Below are 25829 nucleotides of genomic sequence, written 5' to 3'. Positions count from 1 at the left end.
AATTAGTCAAGCCCAGTTCAGCAGCCCATCAACTGAAATTGGAGGCCCAATTTCCAGCAAAGAAATTTGAAGCCCAAGTGAAGTCAGTCCAGAAATTTCAGCAGGCCCAATTCAACTTGGGTCTGGCCCAAAAGCAAGAACAAATCTCGGTTGGGCTGAGATTTGTTGGGCAAGTCAAGGCCCGGTCCCAAGCCCGCCGGTGTTGTCGAAAGTTCGATTTCGCCGCCGTCGCGGTGATTCGGTCTCCGCTTTGCCAAGTGAGTTTTACTCACTAATGCTTTATTAGTTTGCTAATTATGTCTTAAGGTTGGTTAGATTTAATTACATGCACTTAGGTGGTTAGATTAGGTTAGAACATTTAATTTAGTGACTTAACGATGCATGTTAGGTGGTTAGACCTAGCTATTAGCAAGTAGAAATGTTTGGTTATTTATTGAATGCATCTCGGGATTTTTCCCGACCCGTTTCGGGCTCCAATAAGGCAATATAGGCCTAAATTGGATTTTTAATGTTTATTTATTTATTTTCGAAATTTATTTATTTTATTAATTATTTTCCGGAAATTCAACCGGGATGGCGGTGACCGGAATTTCGTGCCGATTGTCGTGGTGCAGGCTTTGTTTATTTATTTGAGTTCTACGTTGTGTGGAATTGAATTTATTGTGGAATTTTAGGAATTGTCCTAAATTGTTTGTTATTGAATATTTGATTGGTAATGGCCAAGCATGGGTATATAGCGCCAGTACGTTGATGGGCTATATAGTAGGGAGAATGGTGAGACCAATCAGGTGCGATATTATTGGACATACGTGGTTCGGTGATTGGAAGTATCGCTGGCAAACGGCGCCTTAAAGAACGCACGTGAATGACTTATAGACAAACGTGGTTCGGTGATTATGGGAATATCACTTGGTGAAAACGGCGCCTTAAGAACGCACGATGTTGTCTATAGCCGATGTCACCTTGGCGAAAACGCGCCTTGAAAGGACACGTGGTTCGGTGATCAAGGTTATCACCGGTGAAAACGGCGCCTTAAAGAACGCACGGTGTCGGTGATCGGTATGTCATTGGCGAAAACGACGCCCGAGAAACACATGTGATTTGGTGAATGAGTACACCACGAGAAAGCGTGGTATGAGTGGGAATGACCTAGAGGGTCTAATTGACATGTAATCGACTTAGTCGATTGGCCGGTCTTGATCGAATGTCGTGAATTGTTTGAATACTTGTGTTTAACCTTGAATTGCGGGTTGGCCGAGGCCAAGGTAAGTCCTCGACTCGTGTTGTGCTTAGGCAACCGTATGGCGTAGTTTATTAATCGGGTCTTAGTGGGTAGGACTCGGCGAGACGTGGTCTCGTGGTTATTGAATAATCATTTCGGGACCCCGAGGAGGAGCTAAGGAAGAGGAACTGAAGGGGAGAAAGTATTTTGAAGTAAAAGATGATCGAGAGAGGGATCTTGAAAATAACTTGAGATGTGGATTGGGATCCCATCCCTTTTGTGAACCCTGTTTCAGTGTAGATAGGTGTCAGACTTTTATGCTGTAAATAGTATTGTAAATATACTATGAGTTGTGCTGTTAATGAAAGTGTGGTTATGAATTTCAATATGAAAAATATGGCCTACTTTCCTATCCCATTGTTTTATTGTGCAGGGATTTATAATTGCTTCCGCATGTCTTAATAAAAAGAAAGGGTCGGCGATACATAGTCCTGGGATATCGCATTCTAAAATCGACCAAGTAGAAGGATGTGCGCGCGTCCGAGGATCGGGGCGTGACAAATATAGGGACTGAATTTAGTTTTAGCTTAATGTCGTGACCTATCCCTCGGGGGAGGGAATAGGTTTAGGAGTATTGCCTGTGACATCCTGATTTTCAGGTTCTGTTTTCGATTGAAAAAGCTGGATTTTTCATCAACACGCCAATATTTCTTTTCTCTAAGTTGGCCACTCATGAGATAACTAACCTATCAGGTGAAGCCATTAAGGAATCTAAACGCAATAGACTCGAGAATTCGACCAGGATCAACTGTTTGACTGTGCTAATCTGCAATGGTCATTACGGCATTGTCAAAATCAACTAGAGACCGGAGATAGGTCGGTTCAACAGAAGTATGTGATTAGTGTGTGGGTGATTCTACCTAATTACAAAATTCTCGTCGAACGGCACTAGACCGATTTTTCTGTCATTTATGTACCATGTGTTCGTATTTGAAATCTCAAGATTTTCACGACAACCGAGAGTCGCCAATCAGAATATTATCTTGAATCTGCCTGCCCCCCATGTAAGTACTTTGTTCTGCTGTAATTAGGTTTGGAAGCAAATGTTTCAGCTTGTTTGTAAGGATTTTGGAAATAATTTTATAAGCAAAATTGCATAGGCTAATTGGGCGGAATTGTTCTAGCTTTTCGGGGTTTGGGTTTTTGGGGATGAAGGTGATAAGGGTTCTGTTTAAGTCTGGGTTTAATTGTCCAGTATCAAAGAATTGTTGTACCTCCTTAAAGATATCCTGGTTAATTTCCTGCCAATGATGCTAGAAAAATAACCCATTCAAACCATTCGGCCCTGGATCTTTAGTAGCTCCTAATTGGTGAGTAGCGGTAGTAATTTCCTCCATAGTAACAGGTTCAATCAGCTTTTGGTACATAATTGCGTCAATTGAGCTAGGGATTTGACTTAGGATAGGCTGGAAATTTCGGGAACCCATCGACGTATAAAGATTATTAAAGAAAGTGCCTGTCATTTCGTTGAGATTATCCTCATTTCTAACCCATTCCCCTTATGCATTCTTGAGCATAGAGATACGATTTCTAGTTCTCCTTTATATGGTTGTTGCATGAAAGAACTTTGTGTTTCTATCACCCTATTTCAGCCAGCTAATTCTAGATCTCATTCCCTAAAACATCTCCTCCTGTCTCCACAAGGATTCGATCTCTTTATTCATTTGCTAAACTCTTTGACTATCCCCATGTATTTCAGGACTATTTTGCAAATTCTGGAATTCATTTTTCAGCCATAATATTCTTTTCTGTGCATTGGGGAAGCGTTTTTTGCTCCATTCAGCAAGTTATTTAGCCATTAGATTGAGTTTCCTTGCTATATTTGCTCTAGGAGATTCTAAATTGGACCAAGCTCTCTTTACAATGTGCTCGCACTCCTCATCTTCTGCCCAAAAAGCTTCATATCTAAACTCCTTCCTCCTGCGTTCATTCTTTGGGGAGATTGACAATATTAGTGGGCTATGGTCAAAGCCAATAGCTAGTAGGGCTACTACTTCAACATTTGGATAAGCAACCCTCCACTCCATTGAACATAGAGCCCTGTCCAGCCTCTTCTTTACAAATTCATCTTCTCCTCTTCAATTAGTCCAAGTAAAGCACACCCCTTCCATTCCAAATCCATCAGAGAACAAGCATGAAGAAAATCTCTAAACGTTGTGAGTCGAAAATGTTCTGCCTTCTTTTTACCCACTTTCTCCCAATGGTACAAAATTTCATTGAAGTCACCCATACATAGCCATGGTAGGAAATTTGCAGCACTTGCTTTTTGTATATCCTCCCATAAGAGTACTCTTTCTTTGAAATCATTTGGGGCATGTAGGTTGGTGATTTTCATGAGCTGTCTGCTTTCATGAAGTTGGCAATGCATGTTTATTAAGTTATTTGTATGTGATTCAACTGAAAAATCTACCTAGTCATCCTAGAAAATAGTCATGCCCCTAGCAATTCCTACGGGATTTACTAGGAAGCTGTTCTGAAACTTAAGCCTTCTTCGTAGCTTTAGCACCATTTGCTCTTGATTTTTTGTTTCCATTAAAAAGTTTATGCTGGGCCTTTCCTGAGTCACTAAGACTCGCAATGCTTGAATTGTCAAGGGTGAGCCCAACCCCTGACAATTCCAACTCAGAAGCTTCATGGGTTACCCAGTGGTCTATTAGGGCTAGCCACCAAAGCCCACTTAATTTCCTTCTCCTCCACTATGATAGGGTTATCCACTAGTTGTGATATGTCTAAAGATACTAATTTGGAAGAATGCGCACCATAAGAGAAAAATCCCTTTCCCTTTTTTGATGTGGTTAGTTTGGTACCTTTTGCTTTGCACCTTATTAGGTTGTGTGAGATTTCTAGGATTTCTAGCATCTCAGCTTCAAGTTCCCTCATTTGTTCTTTATATAGCACCATAGTAGACTCATCATCTAAGCAACTACTACCTCTCTTTTGTGTACCTTTATCTTCAACTAACATAATTGCTAATGGAGAGGAGGAGTTCTCACCCTCCTCCTCAGCATTCTCCATAGTGAGCTGATGTCCACAAAATGGCCCGCTAGGCTTCGCAGCTACCTCTTTCAACTTCTAAACCTCTTCAGTTGTAGTAGGAATAGGATTTTCAGGGACCATTCCTTGTGCTGTTTGGGTTTCAGCTTGTTTACCATAGAATATTTTCCCGTAAGGACTCAATTCTTTCACTTCCGCTCGGAGCCATTGCCCAAAATTGCCTGGCAAGTTTTCCTCTAACCCTGACTGCTCATATGGTATTTCTTTGCAGGCCGTGGCATAATGCCCAATCTTACCGCAAGAATAACAATAATGTGGGAGTCTCTCATATTTAAATTATATCCATAGGTTTTTATTTCCTAGGTTGATAACAATGCCTGTCTTGAGGGGATTAGCCAGATTCAGAATTACTCTAGCTTTGCCTACTTTATAATTGCTGCTCCCCTTTGCTTCCAGCTTGACATCTATAACCTCCCCAAGTTTAGAGGCTATCTCTTTCACTATTTCATTTGATACTCTTCCAAATGGGAGTCCATAAAGATGCACCCAAAATGGGCAATGGATGAACTCATAACACATTTCTAGAGTGTCTGGGTCGCATTGCTGTAACACTAAGAGATTGCTAGAAAATGACCAAGGCCCTGAGTCTAGCACTTTCTGATTTTCAGCCTCTGATTTGAAAGAAAATGAAAAGAGACCTGGTTTTAGTAGGGTACAAGAAACAATGAATGAAAAAGTCCTTTGAAGCTTAATATTAAATGTGTTAAAAAGTGTTTAGATCATATCATGTTAAAAAAAAATGACACGGTAGTTCATTAACTTAAACTTCTTAGAATATTTAGCTGCGAATAATAAATAGGCGAGCATTTACCCCCAACCAATCTATCAGCTATATGATCGTAATACTAATGCGTACATTAAAACTTTGCAGGCTTTAGTTGTGCCTCTTAGCTAATATTCTAGTTCATTAGTTAATTGACACGGGTCCAAGTGAAGCTCACCTTTCGCTTATTCTTCTTTTCTTTTTTTTTTTCTTTTTTTTGTGATCTTCTCAAAATTGTGATTTTTCACGACTTTCAAATGCCATGTTCTCACTTTCTTCTTTTTCCTTCTTGAAATCCATTTTTGTGTATGATCTCCCAAGTAGTTTCTTTGCAGGGCCACTCGCACTATTTCAAAAAAGCCTCAATCAAGTCTCAATTGATTATGTTAAACAATTGTTTAAATTGGATATCATTACTTGGCCAATGCTTGAAAAATGGAATGAAGTATATGATCTAAATTGCAAAATCCTTTAAGTTTGGAATTTAGATTATTTTGAGTTGAACAGAAAAAAAAAAAAAAACAAAAACCAAAAGCTGAAAACCAAAAACCGAAAAGCTGAACCGAACCGAACCAAAATTTCGGTTTGGTTCAGGTCTCATTCGGTTCGGTTTGGAAGTTTTCTAACGATTCGGTTCGGTTTGGTTCGGTTTTCAAAAAAATCGAACCGAACCGAACTATTGACACCCCTAGTGGATATATCCATTCCAAGCCAACTCCGACGACGACTTCCTTAAGTAAGAAACTCTTAAGTTCTACAACAAAGTTTAGCAGACAAATATCAAATGGATTTACTGATGAATCAAAGCTGTAAATCCTATCAGCACGACGTGTGGTGAGAATTCACAAGTGACCACTTGCTCCTATGATAGTGAGTAGGAATTACAGTGAGGATCACTAACCAAGTCTGTGCCAATCCAGTTCAAAGCTCAAAAACTTCTCCGTTTCATTGACTCGACATAAGGAATTATTCCGCTCTGATTGATCAACAATCCTAGTCAAACATCACAGTTCTTGTACGTTAATTTGACGGAACCACGCACCAAACACTTGATGAATGGGCTTTTAAACTGATGAAATGAATCGACTGATGACAACACGTCTTTCCAAAAGAATGAGGGCACTTGTTGATGGATAAATAGAAATAAACAACTAGCATGATAAGAAATAAATCGCTGTGAAACGAGTGAAAATAAATTGTAAAGAAGTGCATTGACAGAAGTAAATCTTGTTTTTCGGATGTTTGTGCGCATCATTTCCTCATGCGCTCTTTGCATACTCCATGGGTGGCTAGCCTATCATAATAACCATTTTCACTCATTGAAATCAAATTTCGGCTCCATATTTGATGGTATTATTGATCCCCTTGGGAGCTTGACTGCAACAACTAATTGACTCAACTTCAATTAATGCTTGACCGCAATTGTCCATCAAACCTTTGATAATTGTTCCAGCTATTTTTGTCCTTCTAATCGATTTGATTTCATTCAAACTTAGTGAATTGATGTCAGTACTTTTTGACTCGATTGATATCAATTCGTCTATCAATCGATAAATGTAAACTATTCCCCCCTTGTGAACTTAGTTTTATTGGCTTCTCACGGCCAATCATATTGTTTATTTGTCGACTATATTTCAGGTCACGCGTTCCGATCAAGATACTATTTAGTACTTCCTTGTACACAACACAATGTCCTATAACTAGTGAATACTCACAAATGGCATTGACTTTGTTTAGCCAATGCCTTTGCTTTATTGCTACACCCTAACTAAAGAGATTCCTCTTTGTCACCTCTTGCACTTCATCAACAATTTTTCAACTTAATATTATATTCGAAATCATAGTGGATGAATGAAAGTGATTGGTCTAGAGGTGAAAGAAAGAGAATGGAAAATGGAATTTCTCTTTTCAGAAAACGAAATTATTTTCTCAATTTTTGAAATTGTTTCTTCCATTGATGGAAAATATTTCCCTAATTAGTTTATTTTTCATAAATTAAATGCTGAAAAATTCGAATAATATTTTTTTTAATTATTTTTTGTAAAATAAACAAAACATAATTAAATTATTTTAATTTAAAAAAAAAAAGATGACTTACCTGCTTCACATGCCTTTATCAAGAAAATAGGGATCTTCGCAACTTTTGTCACACGTCTCTGCCTGTACATCATTGCATCAAAGGAATCACCGTTTCGACAATGATCTTCTAGATAATTCTGGTATTGGCTTGGGTGACTTGCATCCACAAAATCATAAAATAAAATTGATGAAAAAAATTAAATTGATATTATTTAATGATTTTTAGTAAAAAGTATCATAGAGACTACATTTTCATGAATCACATCATGTAGAAATTGCAAGTGTTTTGATAAGATTTGTTATATCCTTTGAGATATTTTCTTATTATGAAGGTTGAACACTGTGTGAGTTTTTAGATGTGATCGTGAGTTAAGATGTATTGAGAGTAGTCATGTGACTCGAATGCGTTTGAGATCTCCATTGTATTATTTGATCTGTAGTAGAATCATTTGGTCCTCTCTTCAAAGAATAAGTCTTGCCAGACAAATCACATAAATTTGGTATGTGATTTGTTTCCTTCTCTTTTTATTTTCTCTTCCAATCGCTTGTTTTCTGCAATAGAGAAACCCCGACTCCTACAATTGAAACCCTTGTTGCTAGGTATCCATATGCACATCTCTTTAACAAAGTAAAATCAAGTTTTCCTTTTCAAATGAAGGAAAATAATTGACAGTTCATTTTTACATTTCGGCCAAATATCACAAAATGTTCTCATTTTCAGGAAAATACCTTCCTGAAAATATTTTTAAAAATACCAAATTTTCTGCGGAACAATCTGTAATTTCCAGACGTTACGAATCACCATGTTATTCAATACTGCTGCTTCTAACAATCTTCCGAGCATCTGCAGTAGATAGGGCGCCATTTAAGGAAGCTGTGCAGATAACACTATCGTCAACAGCACCAACAGGGTCCTAAACTTCACCATGAGCAGAGATCAGGAATGACATTGCAGCTTCAACTTCATCATGAAAACCCAAACCTAAATCACAAACCACTCATTTGAATAAAAATCCACAAGAATTCCAGATTATTGGGCATTAAATCAAAATGTACAAGGCTTGAAAGAAGAAAGATTAAGGATGCTTGGTATTCCCTCCCAAATTTGAGCACCATCATGCATATAACTCAAGACTTTTTTCCAACCTTCCAATACCATCGGTAGCGTTTCTATGCTACTGTTACGGATACCCAGAAGTTCCTTCAAGCAATTCCGTGATCCTTGTCCATGATAAGTCCAGTTGAGTCAACAATTCCAACTTCCCGATTGAGTTAGGGATCTCTCTCAATTCATGGCAGTTTCCCAATGACAAGCACCGTAGATTCACAAGAAACCCAATGATGTCAAGGAATCCAAAAAACTCCACACAGCTTGATAAGAGAAGGGTCAGCAAATTCACTAAACAGCTTATCGAGTTAATTCGCAGTCCTTGGGAATGAGCGTCTCTAGCTCCAATAGATAGTCCGTGTAGGAAGGAATATCAGAAAACATAGTTTGATCTTCCTCCAGCTTCTCTAGAGAAACGATGGAGGAAGGAATTTCTTGTATCGCAGTAGTTTCTTCAATTGTTTTAGTTCACCCATTTGAAGCGGCAGCTCCACAATACGCGAACATCCACTCAAGTCCAACCTAGTCAACAATTTCAACTTGCCAATCGAATTGGGAATCTCTCTCAATTGGTGGCAGCTTCCCAATGACCAGCACCACAAATTCTCAAGGAATCCGATGCCGTTCGGAAGTGTTGCAATCTCAACGTAGCCTGATGAAACAAGGGTCGACAAATTCCCCAAACTGCCTATTGAGACCGGACGTCCAATTAATGATTTGCAATCCCTGGCACTAAGTGTCCAGCTTTTTTAGAGAACTGATGAAGGAAGGAATTTCTTGTATTGCAGTTTCATCTAGAAGAAGCTCCTTCAACTGTTCTAATTTAGCCATTTGAAGCGGGAGCCTCTCAAGAAGAGAACATCCACTTAAGTCCAGGGAAATGAGGTTCTCCATGTCTCCAATACAATTATCAATTTGCTCCAATGCGCTACAATCTCTGAGGATCAAAATCTCCAATCTTTTAAAAGCTGAGAGGTAAGAAGTCCCTTTTAAGGAATGGCAACTTGTGAGATTGAGAACTTTCAGCTTTTCTGCCTTCTGCAAGAAAGAATATATCATGGGGTCAGCAATGAGTTGTTCCCACTAAAAAAAAAAAAAACGCAAAAGATTATATTTTTATATCATACCATCATTGAATGCCATCCTTGCCAGACATCTGAAATCGCGCTTCCTGACAAATCGAGTATGACTAATTCCCCCGCATGAAAGTTGCTTGCTTCAAAATTTGAGGGACAATTCCCCCATTTGAGCCATCTTAACTGAGAAAATAATTTACTAAAATCTCCGACAAGATTCACAGCATTCATGTGAAGAAACCTCAAGTTCGATAAGTTTCTAAATGGTTCATCCGTAAATGTGCGGCTCGCTTGATCAATTATATAATTAGAGTTGCCTTGCTCAAGACAAATGGCTTGAATCCTTCCAGTTCCCTACAAGTACAAAACCAAGGATCACAAATGTTGCATCTTACCAACTCAGTGAAATAATATCAATTATTTCTACTTAATATACAGTAAACTCGATATCAATTTTCAGTTTCAAACTCATACCTAAAATCTTCCATAAAAGTCCATGCAATTTATTGATGCCATCATTAAACAATAGATAAAACCCTAACTAAAAGTTATCGAGATAATTACGAGGTGGTTCTTCAATTTCACCGACACTTTCAAAAATTAAATTTAAAAATTTTCAATTTCCGATTGAAAACGGTCATTCAAAATAAATCAAATCTACAAACGTAATTTTTTCGTTACTTATTCTCTTAACCTTTTGTCTTCGCAAACAATCTGGGTGCTCTCTGACTAGTGGAAAAAAAAAGAGCGCACACGTCTGTAATATCACATGAAGGAAGAGGAGTTTGTACGTTTTAGGGATTTTCCCCCTTTTCTCTTCCCTGAATATTCCTATCAAAGTCTTTAAGATGATATATAAATGAGCATGAACAAGTGATTTACGAATATAACAAAACAACTGGTGTGTATAACTTACTAAATCAATGAAGGCGACTGATAATTCTATTTCAGTTGCATTAACTAAATTTCAAAATTAATGAGGATGATAATTTTGGATACAGTTAATAAGCTCATAAATGTCAGATGACAACCAAACAAGATAAGACGCACATCAGTTAAATTAGGCTTCACCGGAAAGCGTACTTTTTAATTATGGCTTACCTGGGTCAGTTATTTTGTCTCTCTCAATATAGAAAATGGAAAAGTCTGCATTTAAGTATTTGCCGGTCAGTTTTCTACATTATGTTCGTGAATGGATTCTCTGTCAATGGCCATGACTTTCTAAACTACAAAGGCGGAAAACTGCAGCACAAACTAAGAAGGAGCAACCTGCTTTCCTAATCACGTCAATAAAATAATACCAGCACATTAACGTCATTTAAAACAAGAGAACATAGACTACTACGGGAGCAGAAGAAAAATATAAAGTTACCCTTTTGCTCTGTAGCACTTCCAAGGCTTCCTCGTAATGCCACAATCTACTACGTTTATGAGGTTTGCAGCAGTATTCTGCAAGCACACTTTCCCTGGCAAGATCTCTCATTTGGTCATGCATTCTGAACTCGTGATTATCTCCAATACTTATGAATAACAAAGATCTCAGTACTTCAATTCCTTGCCTCGCAAAAAAGCCCCAAGCATCCCACATGTAGTAGGCAACTCTTACATCACTCCCAATTAAAAAACAAGCTATATCCAGGAACATTTGTCTTTGATCCTCCTCCAATTCTTCATAACTTACCATCAACTTTCTTGCCACTTCCTCATGCGGTATTTTTCGCATGTTAACTATTGTTTTTTCCCATAGCACTGCTGGTTTTCCACACAAAAATGAACCTACAACCTTGAGAACTAAGGGAAGCCCTCCTATTGTAGATACCACTATATGAGTGAGAATTGAAAACTCACTAGGAGGAAAGTCACTTCGAAATGCATGTCTAGAAAATAGGATCAGAGCTTGTTCCATACCCATTTCCTCATGCTCGTACTTGATGTCCACTCTGGCCCTATCAAGAACCCTCTCATTTCTAGTGATAACAAAGATCCTACTTCCTGAGCCAAACCATTCAAGATTTCCAGCCAAAGCCGCTAACTGATCGGTGGTTTCCAAATCATCTAGAATAATGAGGACTTTCATATCTTTAAGCTTGGATGAGATGATGCGGATTCCGTGATCCTTGTTATGCAATCGAATATTTCTTCGCAATATATCACTGATTAATTGATTTTGCAAGTAACTAATACCATTGCGATTGCATGATTCCTAATGTCGCAATGAAGCTACAATGCTCAAATTGATTTAATAGCTTGTTGTAGATGACATTAACAAGAGTCGTCTTACCGATACCCCCTATTCCGTAAATTCCCACACATAGGGTAGCTCCAGAACACTTATTTATTAATTTCATAACCTCCTCCACATGACTATCAATTCCGACCAAATTCTCAAGATCATCCAAGTCCACTGCTTTCTTCAACTCGTCCAAAACTTTTTGCACAAGTGATTCCATCAATTGTCCCGCAGGCCTGTCAAACAAAATGAGTTCAAATGATATGGCTTTTTTCTAATGATAGCACAAACAATAGAATTTGGGGATAATTTGGAAAACCTTTAAATCTTTTTCCCACCTCCATTTCTTATCTTATCTCTAAGATAAAAGCGGGTAAAGCAATCCCGTGGCTGCTCTGTGGGCGTGTATTGGATCCTTGGCTCAAGGAAGATAGTTGATGTCTCTTCCTTTTGCCTCACCTCTACCCGGGTGGTTTCCCACCTGCAAGGGCCAACTGCGGTAGTTCTCAAATAAGGAGCCCTGCCAGGCTGCGTTCCTTATTTTAACGTACCAGTACCCACATGCCTTGCACCCCCAGTTGGTAGTGTATGTTTTTCTTCCCCACCGACCAGTAAATATGGTTGCCCCACATGATGCACCCATAAATTCTTTCAAGGTTACTCTAAATGTATTGAATTAGAAAAAGATTTGAGGCTAGTGAAGCTTTAAGTTTTGCACATATTAAGGATCTGAATTAAATTTCAAAATCTGTGGTCCGTTAAGGATATGGATCATAATAGGAAGCATTTTTTTTTCTAGTTTTCCTTTTGAGTAGTATCTATGTTCTATGATGTTGATTAATCTAACGTGGAGTTTGACAGGAAGTTGAATAATGATGTGTTTCCTCGGCGTAAGAAAGAAAAAACGAGATGGAAGAACTACACCGGAAAATAATTTACTAAACCACTAAGACAGTCTTCTCTTCTTCTTCTTCTTTTGGGCTCTTTCAGAGGCGTAAGTCATCATAATAATCCAAATCTTATTCGTAGGGATAAACACAGTTACGCTGCTTTTATGTAGGCGGAAATAAGCAAAATATAAGTTAGAGAATCCTTGCATAAAGGAAGGCAAAATTTTATAGTAAAGGAGTTTCATTCTTAAAACGAATGAATCAGATCGATAAAAAATTATGATTTTGACTGGTGTTGACATCGTCAAAGCAAATAAAGTGCTGGTTAAAGAATGAATTACCCATTAGCAAATTGCCATCCTTGTAAGGAACTGACTTCTATCAGCGCTTGCTTCCATTCTGCGGTAGACTTTTGATTGAAACGCCTACCGGAATAATGAAATGCCTCTCCAAATTGACCCTTTTGATCTCGCACATCCGCAGGTTCCACATCGTAGAATATAGGTAACACTATGTGCCCTGAGCAATTCTTGCACTTCATCATTTCAACAAGTTCATCAAGGCACCATTTGCTAGAAGCATAATTCACAGAGATAATTGGGATCAAAATATTGCTGTTCTTGATGACTCGCATAAGATCTTCGCTCAAACTCTCGCCCCTGCGGAGCTCATCGTCGTCCCTGAAGACACGGATTCCAACATCGACGAGCCTGCAGTAGAGGTAGTCGCTGAAGCCTCTTCGAGTATCTACACCTCTAAAACTCAAGAACACTTCGTAATCGTTTTCACTTGGCAAGATGGAAGGACAAGGCGTAGCAGCGGAAGATGCATCTTCCGCCTTTTTTCGATCCTCCCCCATTTCTTCACAAATTATCCTGAACTTTTCTTGCACAGCCATATGAGGTATATTTTGCATCTTTCGTAGTATTTCTCTCCATATTCGTGATGGTTTTTCACACAAAAATGAACCTACAAACTTGACAGCCAAGGGAATCCCTTCCGTTGCAGATACCACAAGACGAGAGAGAGCTAAAAATTCATATGGAGGATGGTCTCTTCGAAATGCATGTCTAGAAAATAGGACAAGAGATTGCTCCTCATCCATTTGCTCATGCTTGTACTTGATGTTCACTCTATCAAGAACACTCTCATTTTTAGTGGTAACAAAGATCCTACTTCCTGAGCCAAACCAGTAAGGATTTCCAGCCAAAGCCTCTAACTGACTAGTGGTATCCACGTCATCAAGAATAATGAGGGCTTTCTCATCTTTAAACCTAGACGAGATGTACTTGAGTCTTTCGTCGCTATTGCAAAATTGAATTTCTCTTTTCCGCATATCAAAGATTAATTGATTTTGTAAGTAATTAATACCATGACGTTCGCATGATACCCTGATGTTTGCAATGAAGCTACGATGCACAAATAGATCAGACAGCTTATTGTATATGACTTTAGCAAGAGTAGTCTTACCAATGCCCGTAATTCCATAAATTCCCACACACGAGGTAGCACTAGCATTCTTGTTTACCAATCGCATAACCTTCTCCACAGGACTGTCAATTCCAACCAAATAATCATCAGCAACCAACTCCTTCAACTCTTTCAAAACTTTTTGCACAACCGATTTTATCAATTCTCCTTCTCTCCTGTCAAATGAAAACGAGTTCAATGACATAAGTATTATCTAACGATAGCGCAAACAATAGAACTTGGGGATAATTTGGAAAACTTTCAAATCTTTTCCCCACTTCCATTCTTATTATATTTGCTAAGATGAAAGGGGGTAAAGCAATCCCGTGATTGCTCCAGAAGATGCACTCATAACTTCTTTTTAAGATTACCCTGACGTATTCTATTAGAAAAAAGATTGAGACTAATGAAGCTTTAAAAGCAGTCTGTTTTTCTCCTCCTTCTTCTTTTTATTTATTTATTTTTGGTTCTTTTAGAGGCGTCAGTCGTTATCCAAATCTTATTCGTAAATGTAAACACAGTAATACCGCCTTTATGTAGGTAGAAATAAGCAAAAATATAAGTTAGATAATCCTTGCATAAAGGAAGGTAAAATATTACAGCCAAAAACTTTCATCATCAAAACGAATAAATCGGATCCATATAAAAAAAGAAGAAGAAGATTGTATGGTGTTGATATCATCAAAGTAAACAAGGTGTTGGTTAGAGAATGAAGATACCCATTATCAAATTTCTCTGATTCCCATCCACTCAAGGAACTGACTTCTGCAAGCGCTTCCTTCCATTTGGCCACAACCTCCGGGTCAAAACACCTCCGCTTGTAATTACGAAATGCCTCTCTAAAACGACCCATTTCAGATCGCAACCCCGCGGGTTCCACCTTGTAGAATATGGGAAACACTTTGTGTCCCCATTGTTTTCGGCACTCCATCATGCAAACCAATTCTTGAAGGCACCATTTGCTAGAGGCATAATTCTCAGAGATAATAGGGATCAAAATATTGCTGTTACTAATGGCTTGCCTAAGCTCTTCGCTCAATCCCTCGCCCAAGCGGAGTTCATTGTCGTCCATGAAGACACGGATTCTAGCACCGACGAGGCCGCAATAGAGGTGGTCGACAAAGCCGTTTCGAGTATCTACACCTCTAAAGCTCAAGAACACGTCGAAATCGTTTCCGCTGGGCTGGATCTGAGGACTAGGCGTACCAGGATGCAGATCTTTCTTGTTTCTTTGCGCAGTTGCTCTCCTATTACTCCGAAGCTTGTGCGCGAGCACAACGAGAAGGATCGGTGCGACAAGCGCCACGAAAGGGTTGCCAAGAACGAGACGATGCATCTCTTCTTTGCCCTGACCGACTCTGCCCGTAATTTCTCTTCCAAAGTCCGACTCTCAAGAAGGATATCGAAATGATTCGGGAAAATATGAAATGCCTTTTTATTTGCCCGAGCAGATGAGCTTTTTTCTTTTGCTTTTTCTTTCTTTCTTTTGCTTTTTCTTCTTTTCTTTTGCTTTTTCTTTTTTCTTTTTTGGGTGGTTGGACTAGAAGCCCCCAAGAAAATATTGGCCCGCATCTGTTGGCGCTGAGGCTGTGACGCGTATGGCCAAATATCAGACGAATTATTTTGGACTGAGCCGCACTTCTCTCTCCCAATCAATTGACTGGCCACGTCCGGCTACTAGCCAATGAAAAAAAAGAAAAAAAAAATATTTAAAAATCAGTTTTTATAAAAAAAAATTAAAAGAAAAAATGAAAAGGTATTTGATGAAGGAAAGTGAAGTGAAAAAAAGATATGTAAAATTTTAGATTTTATTGATTTGATTCAATTATCGAACCGATAAAAACTGAATCGGTACAAAAGTTTCAATTTTTAATAATATTCAAACCGAACCAAAAACAATTGAACTTTTCGATTCGGTTTAGAAGCATGGGACTAAAAAGTATAATTCGTTTTAGAGGCTTTGTATATTTAGCCATCAAAAGTTCAAAACTATAGCGACCAAATAGAATTTTACATTAACATATATGTATTGAAGAACTGACTAGAACAACTTTCTAACTACAAAACACTGTCACGTGAGCTCATTGATGAGTGATAATTATCTATTTGCTAAATAATTTTTTTTTGGTAAAGTCTAATTACTAAATAATTGATATTATGTCATCGATTTTTCTGGATTCCGATTTTGACCTGAATTTATCCTCAACCAATTTAGTTGTTTTCCTAATTGAAAATTAAAATTTTCCTCTTTTTATGATTTATCTGGTCAAGCTACTAAAGCACTGATTAAATATAATATGAGGAAAAATATACTACAAAATTTCTTTAATTAGTGATGAATAAGTATTGTTGAGGCACTCACTAATAGAATTTGCTTTTTTATGGATATATTTATGTCTGGGCCAAGCTAATAAATGAATACAAGAAACGGATCAAGAGGACTGGCCCCTCGAATCTTAGCATGTAGTCCCAAAAAAAGTAAAAAGAAGAGAGAGAATCCTATGGACATAACGACGTTCGATGCACCGCGACACGCAACACGAATTATCTTTTCAGAGCCGACCTGTCTTGTTTCGGCTTTATTCTTTTTCCAGGGGTTCGCATATTTACATTTGTTATATAATCATGTAGTGATGTTTAACGAAGACGCAGGAAACACGTGCGGGCCCATCACAGAAGACCTTTGCAGATGGGTAAATGAATTCACACTGATTTGCATTTGCATTTGCATTTAAGCCGAACGTCATCTGCCAACTTTCTTGCACCATGGGTGAATCCGGACGAAGGCGTCACCCAGCTGGTCCGTCCACCCACTCGCCAAGCTCTTTTCTGGATGCAGGCGAGGGTACGTGAAATGGAAATGAAACGCGGTCAAAACCAAATGAAATTCTACTTTGACTTTACCAAAAAAAAAAAACAAAAAACAAAAAACAGAGCGCAATTAAATTCTTTTTATATTGCCGGGTAAAATTGCCCGATCCCAACCGGTTGGATTAATTAACGATCTTTTCATTAAATAGTATAACGGGTGGGTCGGATATTGTCCAATCAAATAAATTCATTTATATATTTAATGTAAATTTAGTAATCCATATCAAACTCATATCTTATCTAAACTCGACCCAAGTCGAAATCCATTTTTATGAACTTTTTTCCTTAAATTATTACCTTTAAAAAATGAGCTGCTTCTTGAACTGACCCGTTGAGTTTAGTGAGGGAGTTCAAGGATTGAGTAGTGACCGAGGTTAAAAAATGAGCTGCTTCTTGAACTGACCCGTTGAGTTTAGTGAGGGAGTCCAAGGATCGATTAGTGTGACCGAGGGGGGGGGGGTTATGAAAGTTTGGTTTTCCTCAAAAGTGCAATTGTCGCAAGCGAGAGATTGAAGAAAACTTGATAATGGTGGAAGCAAAGCAACCAGAGAGAGAAGGTCACGAGTCACTAATGGTTTATATCGGACCGACTAAAACCCATCCTGGGCAAAATTTATGAGATTTATTTAATTAGTGTTGAATAAGTATCTGTCACGCCCCGATCCCCATGCATGCACACATCTCTTACCTTTGGTCAATTTTAAAATGCGATATTCCAAGACTACGTATCGCCGACCCTTTCATTTTCAATATACACAGGTGGAAGCAGTTATAAATCCCCAGACAATAAAATAATGGGATAGAAAAACAGGGCCATAATTTTCATATTTAAATTCACAACCACACATGTACAGGGTTCACAAAAGAAGATATGATCTTAGTCCTCATCCGGGTTGTACTCAAAATCCTCCTCATGGTCATCTTCTTCTCCAAAATCTTCATTCTCATCTGATTTTACATTAGAGTTCTCCTCTTCAGATTCCTCCTCCTTAGGCTCCTCATCAGGGTCCTGAAATGGTTATTCAATAACCATTGAGACCACGTCTCAGTAAGTTCTACCCCTTAAGACCCGATTAGTAAATTAATACACTTTAGGGCTGCCTATGCACAACATGAGTCAGAGGACTTATCTTGGCCTCAGATTCCACCTGCATATTAGCACAGATCAAATAGGCACCCAAGCAATCACTTCACTAATTGAAGCATCGATCAAATCGACCTAGTCGATTACACATCAACACGACCACTCACCGTCATTTCTATTTAATCAATCAATTTACAACATTAGACTCAAGCAATGATCAATCGACCTAGTCAATTACATCTCAATCAACCATTCACCGATCACTCCAATCAATCAATCATTTCACAGCATTAGATCAAAACAAAGATTAATCGACTTAGTCGATTACATGTCAGTTGGACCATTTCTAGGTAAGTCATTCCATTCCACATAACCTCTAATAGTATACTTAGTCACAGAGCTCCATCAATGCTCTTGGGTGTCGTTTTCGCCAAGGTGGCGTATACACTAAATAATTACATGCGTTCTTTAAGGCGCCGTTTTCGCCAGTGATATCCCAAATCACCGAACCACACATGCCTACAACAATGTGTTCAATAGACAATTGCGTAAGTTATTTAAGGCGCCATTTTCGCTAGTGATATCCCAAATCACCGAACCACACATGCCTACAACGATGTGTTCAATAGACAATTGCGTGCGTTCTTTAAGGCGCCGTTTTCGCCAGTGATATCCTTAATCATCGAACCACACATGCCTATAACAATATGAGTACTAGACCGATACGTGCGTTCTTTAAGGCGCCGTTTTTTACAGTGATATTCCAAATCACCAAACCACGTAGGTCCATAAAGATGTAGTAAGTAGACAGCTACGTGCGTTCTTTAAGACGCCGTTTTTGCCAATGATTTCCTTTCACTGAACCACGTATGTCTATTACCTCGTACCTGATCGGTCTCGGTCAAGAGTATTCCCAGTTAAATCTCACGAGCTCTCCACATTACAACTCATCAAGGCATTATAAATGTTAAAGGACCAAACTCGGCCATCTACCGATCAATCAATCAATTCCACTCAATTTCAATAAATTAAGGAATAATTCTTCGAATTGCACAATCAATTCAATTAAGCACAATATGGAGATCAAATAAATAAAACGGACTGCACCATGACAATCAGCACGAAATTCCAGTCACCGGCCATCCCAGTTGAATTTTCGGAAAATAAATAATTTCGAAAATTAAATAAATAAATACAATAAATTCAATTTAGCACAATATAAAAGCTCAATTAAATAAATGGACTACGCCACAGTCATCAGCATAAAATTCCGATCACCAGCCATCCCGATTGAATTTCCGGAAAATAAATAATTAAATAATTAATTTCGAAAATTAAATAAATAAATACAATATATTCAATCTAGCACAATATAAAGCTCAATTAAATAAACGGACTGCACCACGATCATCAGCATAAAATCCCGGTCACTAGCCATTCCAGTTGAAGTTCCAGAAAATAAATAATTAAATAATTAATTTCGAAAATTAATATTTAATTCCTAAAAATTCCATCTAGGCCCGAATTGCCTAATTAACACCCGATAAAGGTCGGTAAAAATCCCAAGAAGCATCCAATAAATACTATAGACATTTCTCTATCTAAGTACACTAACCACCTAACTAATATGCAATGCAATTAACTAATAATTGATAATATATTCTAATCTAAACACCTAATTACACTTAACTTAATTAGCATTAATCAACCTTTAAGTATAATTAGCAAACTAAGAAGGCAGTAGTGAGCAAAACTCACTCAATACGACGGGATCGACGTGAGGATCGACTTTCCTCAAAGCGGGCCGAGCATCCGGGCTCGAGAAAACGGCCAAAACAGGCCAAATAGTTGCTGACATACCCATTCTGCACTTCTCTGTTCGCTGCTGGTTGAGGGCGGATCCGGGGCTAAGATGGCGAGGCAAGGCCGGCGGAGGGCGAGGGGACTCCAGTGGGTCAAGGTGCCGGTGTATGGTGACCGGAGGTGGCTGAACCGCAGCCGGAGGTGGTTGAACGGGACTGGGCAGAGGCGACTGCAGCTGGACGACGCTGGACTGGCGTGAGGAGGGAAACAAACGGCAGCTCAGTGGGGCCGCGCACGCGTGAACGGCGGAACAGCGGGCGGCTGCTGCTCCGGCTTCAGGCAACGAGAGCCGCTACTTCTGTTTCTGCTTCCACTGGGCTTCGCACGAAACAGAAAGGAAGAGAAGGAGGGCGGCAACGACGACTGAATGGGGGGTGAAGAAGAGGTGGAGGGCGAGCGGTGAGCGGCAAAGCAGCGCGTAGGCGGCGACGGCGAGCTACTTCGGTCTTCTCCTCTCGGTGCTGCTGTGCTTGCTTCTGCTTCTGTTTCGCTGGTTTGCTCGAACCAAAGGAGAGAGAGTGTACCGAGAGAGAGAGTGAGAGAGAAGAAGGGATAAGAGAGAGAGTAGAAGATAAGAGTTTGAATAGTCAAAAAGTAAAAAAAAAAAGTGAAGGAGGAGAAACAAAGTTGAAATTGATAAGGGGCAGTCGGTGGAGGGGAATTCGCACGAGGGAAGAGAGAGAGAGAGAGAGACAGAAAGAAAGAAGAGAGAGCTTGTGGGGAAAAGGTGTTTGGCCAAATGGGGAAAAGGAATGGGAATAAATTCAAAGGAAAAAAATTTCCTCAAATAGAAAATTCACAGATTCTCAAAAGAAATTTCAGATTAGGATACTCGGTTCCCACCTACATTTCTACATCCAATTTCCCTCTTGAATTTCTTTCAAATGACTCATAAAAATCAATTGATGTCTCACTTATCAAATTGATTATTTTCCTCATCCAAGAATCCCTCTTCCTTCTCAATTTCACAACCCGAATTAATCCCTGGCTTCAACTAAACAAAAATGGCCAATTTATCTAATCAAAATCAGAACCCGAAAATCCGGATGTAACAGTATCCCTGAGGCGCTCTTTCATAAATTTATCTATGCCTTGGCCACCAGAAATGACTTTTGCAGATGGGCAAGTGAATTTACGCTGATCACCTTTTGGTTTTAAGCATAAAATCATCTGCCGACTTCCTTGCTTGAGGGCAAAGATGGACAATTCATCACCTTGCCGGTCCACCAAGTCGCTAAGGTCCTTTCTGGATTTACGTCATAGTAGGTGAAATGCAAATGAAATGTAATCAAACGAGATGAAATTCAACTTTAATTTTACCAAAAGAGTAAAAATGAAAACAAAGTGTCCTTAGATCGCCAAAGTGGCTTTTTATGTTACCGAATGAAATCGCCTATCGATCTGATCTACTTATCTTTTGATTAAATAGTATTCTGACGCTGGTATTTGTGGAGTGACAGGTGTAAACACATGCTTGGCATGTGGGCCCCTTGAAATTCAAATAATTGTGAGGTTAGAATTATAAATTCTCATTCCACAAAAAAAAAAAAAAAAAAAAAAAAAAAAACCCTGCATATGAAACGGATGGGTTGGATCAGATCAAAAAATGTCTGACTCAAATAGAACCATTTAACATGTATTGACTAATTTTCATATAATACAAATCTAATAATTCATACTCGATTTGGCTTATATCTAATTTGATTCATATTGTTATAACGCTTTTATATTTAACTCCATCAAGAAAAAATTATATCCAAACTAAAGTAAGAGTATGGAGTGAATGAACGCAAGATTGAACAAAGATGAGAAAGAATTGAGAGAAAGTTATAGAGATTGGTTCGGTTTAAAAAGTTGTAAACCCATTTATAACACATTTAACATCCATATCATATTTAAATCTATTTATTAAATGTAACTAACCTATATAACAACTTGGCTCATTATATGATCCATTTTAACGTGTCTATTTTGTGATATAGGGACCTACTGGCTTTGATAGCATAAAGGACCGATATATATACGCCAAGGGAGTTTCTAAGACAAGGGTATTTCCTACATTTTCATAATGCCAATGATCTCTTTTTCCAAAATAGATTACTTTGGGTGATCTTCCTACATATGTATTAACATAGAAAGATAGGAGTGCTTAGAGAAATGAATTAACATATCATAGGACGTGGTATAAACAAGAATTCTCAATCTGTTTGCAAATGAAAACACTAGATAAAAGTCTACCTTCTTAAAAAATAAATAAATAAATTATATGCTCTTGTGCATCATCGACAAGAAAAGGATAATGATAAATTATACAAATCATCTTCAGTTAATGTCGCGTTTACTTTACTCAAATGATAGAGTAATATCAACAATAAAATATTAGATTAAACTTACATTCACTTAATCCAAATTTTTAAGGAATTGTAATGTTATAATAAATATTACCAAAAATACAAGTCATAGCACTTCCTAGCACAACCACGATTGGGTCCAGCTCTATTTTCTCTACTGTTCTAATGGTCCAACTTGCTTAGGACCACCAAGAAGATGGGGGAAGGTAGACCTATTGTTTCACCAGTTTTGATTCCTATAAATAATCTTTCACCAAATGCCGCGTTTTGGTTTTATTATAGGAGACTCAAGTTCTGTGTTGAGTTTTGACAAAGAATGTCAAATGCAAAAAGTGAGTTTTATTCTCAACTTGTATATACAACCCTAACAAACTATGCCCAAATGACTCAAAGATGGACAAGTCCTGAGCACAAATTACGCTAGAATTTAATCGATGACGTAATCTAAACACAAATAATGAGATAACCTATGCTCTGGACTCAAACTATGAGGGAATTTAATCAACATCAAGGCTTGCTTTAGGTGTAAAGCTAGAACCAAATCAACAGCAATACTCTTGGATGTAGGCACAACGTTGGAATCTAATCGACGATGCTGAGCCTTGTGGAACAATGCCAGAATTTAATCAATGATGTTGGACCAAATGGAGATACATGCCGGAATCTAATCAACGACAGGAATCTTGAAAGTTACAACTAAGATGCAATAAGTAAAGATAAAATAAAGATGCAGGGGGTTTCTCGGTGGAGAAACTGTGGTATTTATAGGGGAGCCGACGTTCCTTAGTCGGTTGTTCCTTTTTGGGCACTACTCTTTACAATCTTCACGTGTTTCTTCCCTCATGGACATCCTTATCCTTTAGCAATTGCTTCCTGACCTGTCAATGATGTTCGTGTAGCTAGTCCTTCAAACAAATAACCATTCCTCATTTCTACACACGTTTCTTGCAGCAGTTATTTTCGTTCGGATTCCAGTGCTAATCCTGCTTAATCTTCAAATTTAGCATATCGTCCTTATAGCTTGACACGTGGTGATTAATTTCTTGACCATCGACTATGAGTTTAGCTCCTATAATGCCATCGAGGCTTAGCTTAGTAGCCTTCATGAGAACTACTTCCACTGATTTCGTGAATCACCACTGATTTCGTGAATCAAAATGAGGCATTTCATTTAAAACTTCCTCGTGATCAGCACATGCTTCCAAGCATAAACCTGGGTGTGAACATATGCCCCTTTATTTCTTTTAAAGAAATAAATTCATTTATTTCTTTTAAAGAAATACCTTATTTTCCGCACAGTCTTCTAGAGCAATCATGACAATCTGTCTTCTAATATCCTTTTTGATATGGATCTTCATTCCTTGTATTATCTCAACACATCTCCTCTAATCTCACAACTTTTCTCTTTTTCCTTTCCAAGTCATCTTCCTTCTAGTACTTCTACAAGGTTTTCATCACTCAACTTCATCTTTATGTTTTACCCTACCTCTTCGCAGTTCTTTTCATCTATACCCTATCATCTGTTATGGCGCCCAAGAAAACTTCTGAATACAACTCCTCAAAATACATCAGCAACTTGATCACTCTTCAAATAGGGGAGCATGCCAAAGATTGCCGTTTTAGTCTATTTAGCGAAGTCGAAGATGTGATAGGCTGCATTCTTTTGGGTCCCGACATTATCGATTATAATAGAATTCCTTCCCCAATCAAGACTTGCTTTCCCACCAAGCGGGAGACTTTAGCTTTTCAACACAACTCTCTCCGTGATATCTGGTCTTCAGCCTCTCCTCTATTTCACAGGTTCTCTTCATTTGAATCGAATCTCCACAAATGGTATCTCTGACTGGGGGGTAACGACCCAACTCGACTGACTTTGATGAATGCTGGGATTGAGAAGACACTCGCGATAACGTGAACCGTGGACTGATGGGGTCAACGATAAGCTTTTGTTCCCCCTCAGTTAACTGTTTCCTTTTCCCTTGGGGACCCATGACTATTATTTTGCTGGACATGTATGCTATAGCTGATTTTCAATTACTTGGTCGTTCTGCTGAGTAATTACCCCCAATAGAAATTAATTTTCTCATCTCAGATGGAGTCCTTGCACACGGCAAATTCCTTGAACGATTTCGTAAGGACACTGGCCCTATTGATGAGAAAGAGCGTATCACCTTCTTGCTATATTGGATATCAAGGTACATTTTCTATTGTGCCACGATTAAGGTGCACAATGATTATTTTCAAATAGCTACAATCTTACACATGGTAGGCATGTTGCTTTGGCTCAGGTAGTCCTTGCTTCCCTATACCGTAGGCTAGTACATGCCTCATCAGTTATGAAGGCTGAGGAGACTGGTGCTATTTCTGGCCCTTTCTAGATTTTACAAGCCTGGATGTACTGGGATTTCTTTTTTATCTAGGTTCTCAGAATCTACCTTGCTATCCTCTGCCAAGCACAGCATCTTTAAGGCGCCTTCTTAGCTATCGACTTTTGAACCGCTTATCCAAGAAAACTTCCTCGGATGTTCCTCCCTTTCTCTACTACAATCAAACCATCTTGGACGTTGACCTTGAGAGTTCTAGTATGAACAAAATAAAAGAGTTAGGGAAGAGAATAAGAATACAAGATTTATAGTGGTTCGGCTTAATCCAAGCCTACGTCCACTTTCCCACGCTAACAGCCTTCTTGGCTGGATTCCACTATGCAATCAACAAGAGATTACAATTTCGAGTGCAAACACTTAGTAGATCACACTATCTCACTAAGTCACTCTTTTGGTATTTCTCTCACGATCACAAACGTTTAAACTCTCAAGATACAAGTATATGATCGAAAGTTGCTCAGACTTTGGAATTATAAATTCTACGCTCCGTCTCTTCCTTGCTCATTGGTCCTTCATCTCCTTAAATACTCCTCCACTTCCAAACTACCCGTTGGACAGTATCTTGAGGATCGTCTTCCAATATACCCATTGGACAGCTCTGTATCTAGAAAATTTGGTAGCCGTTGAGTGACAAAGGTAAAATCCCAAATTGATTCCGATCGCCCATACAAACGAAATCTTGGTTTCCATAAGTAAAGCTTCTTCGTATAGAAAGTTCTTGTCTTCAAGATCCAATCGTCAATCAAATAGATTGAATCAATCAAATCAATCTTGATGTGGAATCCAAATCAGATCACTAGCCGTTATATGATTGGGCTTGAGTTACGATTCATCGAATCTGGATGTAAAGTCTGAGAGCAATAGACTTTACAATCTGAGTTTGTAGACTTTACAATATGGGTCTTAACATATCTGCTTCTGAACAGATTTAGCTTTAAGGTCTGTACCCAGTTCAGCTTCAGCATAGAGTCTGTCTTCTGGTTCATTATTCACGTTCAGTCTGGAATTAGTCAGAGTGAGCAGACTTCTGATGTAGAACAGACTTTGACACTAAAGTCTGGCAGTCTTCAGACTTTGACACGGCAGTCTTCAAACTTTGACACAGAGGTCTGGAAATCTTCAGAATATACTTTGGACATGTGTTACGTTCAGTCTTCTGGTCGTCTTCACACTTTGACAATATCCTTTACATGTTCTATCATCTGCATGATCTATTACTTAACCATTAAACATGTTAGTAGCCTTTGATTTATTTTGTCATCTTCAAAACATCATAAGGGATTTCCCTAACAGACCTCCCACTATGGCTATCCACAAAGGGTCA

At 38.5% G+C, this 25829-nt stretch overlaps 1 protein-coding gene and 1 long non-coding RNA gene across 4 annotated transcripts in view; both read right to left on the bottom strand.

Moving 5' to 3' along the window:
* LOC104414831 (disease resistance protein RPV1-like) overlaps nt 1–15376 on the bottom strand; it is a 57146-nt gene extending 41770 nt beyond the window's left edge. The window contains exons 1-5 of one of the 3 annotated variants that reach the window (XR_005545679.1): nt 14672–15376; nt 12824–14128; nt 10735–11828; nt 9414–9716; nt 7798–9324 (exon numbers count right to left, since the gene is read on the bottom strand). Coding sequence is in view for 1 of the 3 variants with exons in the window: in XM_039300389.1 (XP_039156323.1) it covers nt 12824–14128; nt 14672–15288 (1922 nt within the window). In the remaining 2 variants the exon portion in view is untranslated. Of the gene's footprint in view, nt 1–7797; nt 9325–9413; nt 9717–10734; nt 11829–12823; nt 14129–14671 lie in introns of those variants that run through there. The other 2 variants (XR_005545680.1, XM_039300389.1) reach the window with 2 other exon arrangements.
* A 2225-nt stretch (nt 15377–17601) lies between these two features.
* On the bottom strand, nt 17602–20342 carry LOC120287788. Its single transcript, XR_005546060.1, has 2 exons — nt 19666–20342; nt 17602–17832 (listed from the first exon to the last, which is right to left on the bottom strand). It is a non-coding gene; the product is annotated as an uncharacterized LOC120287788 (long non-coding RNA).
* Between the last annotated feature and the right edge of the window lie 5487 nt (nt 20343–25829).

This window comes from Eucalyptus grandis, chromosome 8, assembly GCF_016545825.1.
Source record: "Eucalyptus grandis isolate ANBG69807.140 chromosome 8, ASM1654582v1, whole genome shotgun sequence".
NCBI lineage: Eukaryota > Viridiplantae > Streptophyta > Magnoliopsida > Myrtales > Myrtaceae > Eucalyptus > Eucalyptus grandis.
The sequence above is the reverse complement of the archived record's forward strand: the minus strand, read 5'-3'. Positions and strand labels throughout refer to the sequence as shown.